This window comes from Gossypium arboreum, chromosome 11, assembly GCF_025698485.1.
Source record: "Gossypium arboreum isolate Shixiya-1 chromosome 11, ASM2569848v2, whole genome shotgun sequence".
NCBI lineage: Eukaryota > Viridiplantae > Streptophyta > Magnoliopsida > Malvales > Malvaceae > Gossypium > Gossypium arboreum.
This window is the reverse complement of record NC_069080.1, coordinates 16,439,482-16,441,234: the sequence shown is the minus strand read 5'-3', so window position 1 is coordinate 16,441,234 and position 1,753 is coordinate 16,439,482. Positions and strand designations below refer to the sequence as shown.

The 1,753-nt window shown below is 44.4% G+C and overlaps 1 protein-coding gene across 1 annotated transcript; it reads right to left on the bottom strand.

Annotated features, from left to right (window-relative positions):
- Nucleotides 1-848: 848 nt before the first annotated feature.
- LOC108465266 (uncharacterized mitochondrial protein AtMg00310-like) lies at nt 849-1,408 on the bottom strand. Its single transcript, XM_017765587.1, has 2 exons — nt 1,245-1,408; nt 849-1,176 (listed from the first exon to the last, which is right to left on the bottom strand). Exons 1-2 carry the CDS (start codon nt 1,406-1,408, stop codon nt 849-851), a joined length of 492 nt encoding a protein of 163 aa, XP_017621076.1.
- Nucleotides 1,409-1,753: the final 345 nt, after the last annotated feature.

Sequence of the window (1,753 nt, the reverse complement as noted above, 5' to 3'; positions counted from 1 at the left end):
CTTGAACTTTCTTCTCCAGCACACCCGCTTGACCGCCGAGAACAAAGCCTTCATGGTCCCTCGCCACAATACCGAAGCAGATCTTCCTTCTATTCATATTAGCGTCGAAATTAATTTTAACCGTCCCTTAGTCAGGCTTCCGCCAGCTCTGCTCTCTCTCCAGTTTCAGAATCATCAGGCACTCTAAAAAGTTGAATATACGGAAATCACGACTTAAAGTAGCAGTACTGTCCCAGGTCACCATGGCACCGTCCTCCTTGTCATGGAAAACTTTATTATTCCGACTATTCCAAATGTTCCACAGCACCGTAATCAAGTCAGAGAGCGCCTTCTTATCCAGCATGCGAGCCACATCCTCGAGCCAATCCACACATCTACTGTAAGTGCCTTCGAGAACTTTATTATTTAAACCACCATGAACCAAGACCACCCTAGCCCTCGGGCAATCTCTCATAGCATGGATGAGGGTCTCCTCTTCTTCTCACATCTCGGGTAATTACTATTAACCTCCTTCCGAATGCTAGAAATTTTCTCATAAGAAGGGAAAATATCATGCCCTAAATGCCAGCAAAAAATCTTAATTTTCGGGAGGGTTTGAATTTTCCAGGCCAATCTCCAAAAGATCCTATGAGGGCCATACCCCACATGCTTCAGCGTCAACCAAGAGTAAGCAAACTTGGTAGAATAGTAACCAAAGGGGTTATGGTACCAGATACAATAATCATTAGGACTATTATGGAAAAGGGGGATTTTACATATTTGGTCCCCCAAAAAATCACCGTATATCTCAAAAATCCTACTATTGTTCCAACTGACTTTTTCATTATTCAATAGGTCACTCACCTTGTTCACTTAGACCGTCTGTCTATCAAGCCTAATTGAGGCACCCGAAAGCCCTTCGAATCCCCAATTGTCACGCCAAATGTCGATCTTATCCCCCGACCCACGGTCCAACCAAAACCCTCATACAAAATACTCGCGGCTTTAGAAATGCTCTGCCATGTGAAAGAGGGTTTATCAACCTGCTTCGAATGGAGGACATCCCCGTCCAGGAAATATTTGGCCCTCAGCACTCTATAGCAGAGTGTGTCTCTACAGCTCATAAGGTGCCACACCTGCCTTCCAAGCAAAGCCACATTAAAGCGCCGAAGGTCCCTGAACCCAAGACCTCCATACCTGTAAGGAAACACATACGGTCCCACGGGAGCATATGCCAGCTTCTATTACGATCTTTTCCACCCCACCAGACCCAAGCAACCATAGACTGAAAGTCCTCCAAAACGCTATTTGGGGTATAGAAAACCGAGAAAGCATAAGAAGGGATGGCTTGAAGAATCGACTTGATGAATATTTCTTTCCCACCGTAGGATAAAAGCCTCTTGGACCAGCTATTAATCCTATTAGTCATGTAATCCAATATACTTTTGAACGCTTAAGACTTCTTCTTACCAACCGGGATAGGAAGGCCCAAATAAGCATCAAGACTAGTCACCACTTTTATCTTAAGTAATCTGCTAAGACTTTCGCGCTGGGAAGCAAGGGTGTTGGGGCTAAAATACACCATGGATTTTTCGAAGTTGATGCGTTGACTCGACATTCGTTCGATGGTTTCCAGGATCTTTGTGAACGCCAGCACTTCACTTTGTTTATTCCTAACAAACAAAAGGGCATCATCAGCAAAGAAGAGATGATTAATCTTGGGGCCATTAATATTAGCCCGGATGCCCTTAATAGTATGAGACTCTTGCGCATG

Bases quoted from the DNA above. Each gene is read 5' to 3' on its own strand.
- LOC108465266 (XM_017765587.1), bottom strand. From the start codon at position 1,408: ATGACTAATAGGATTAATAGCTGGTCCAAGAGGCTTTTATCCTACGGT. The intron at 1,177-1,244 runs GTGGGGTGGAAA...GTTTCCTTACAG, and splicing joins TCTATGGTTGCTTGGGTCTG to GTATGGAGGTCTTGGGTTCA.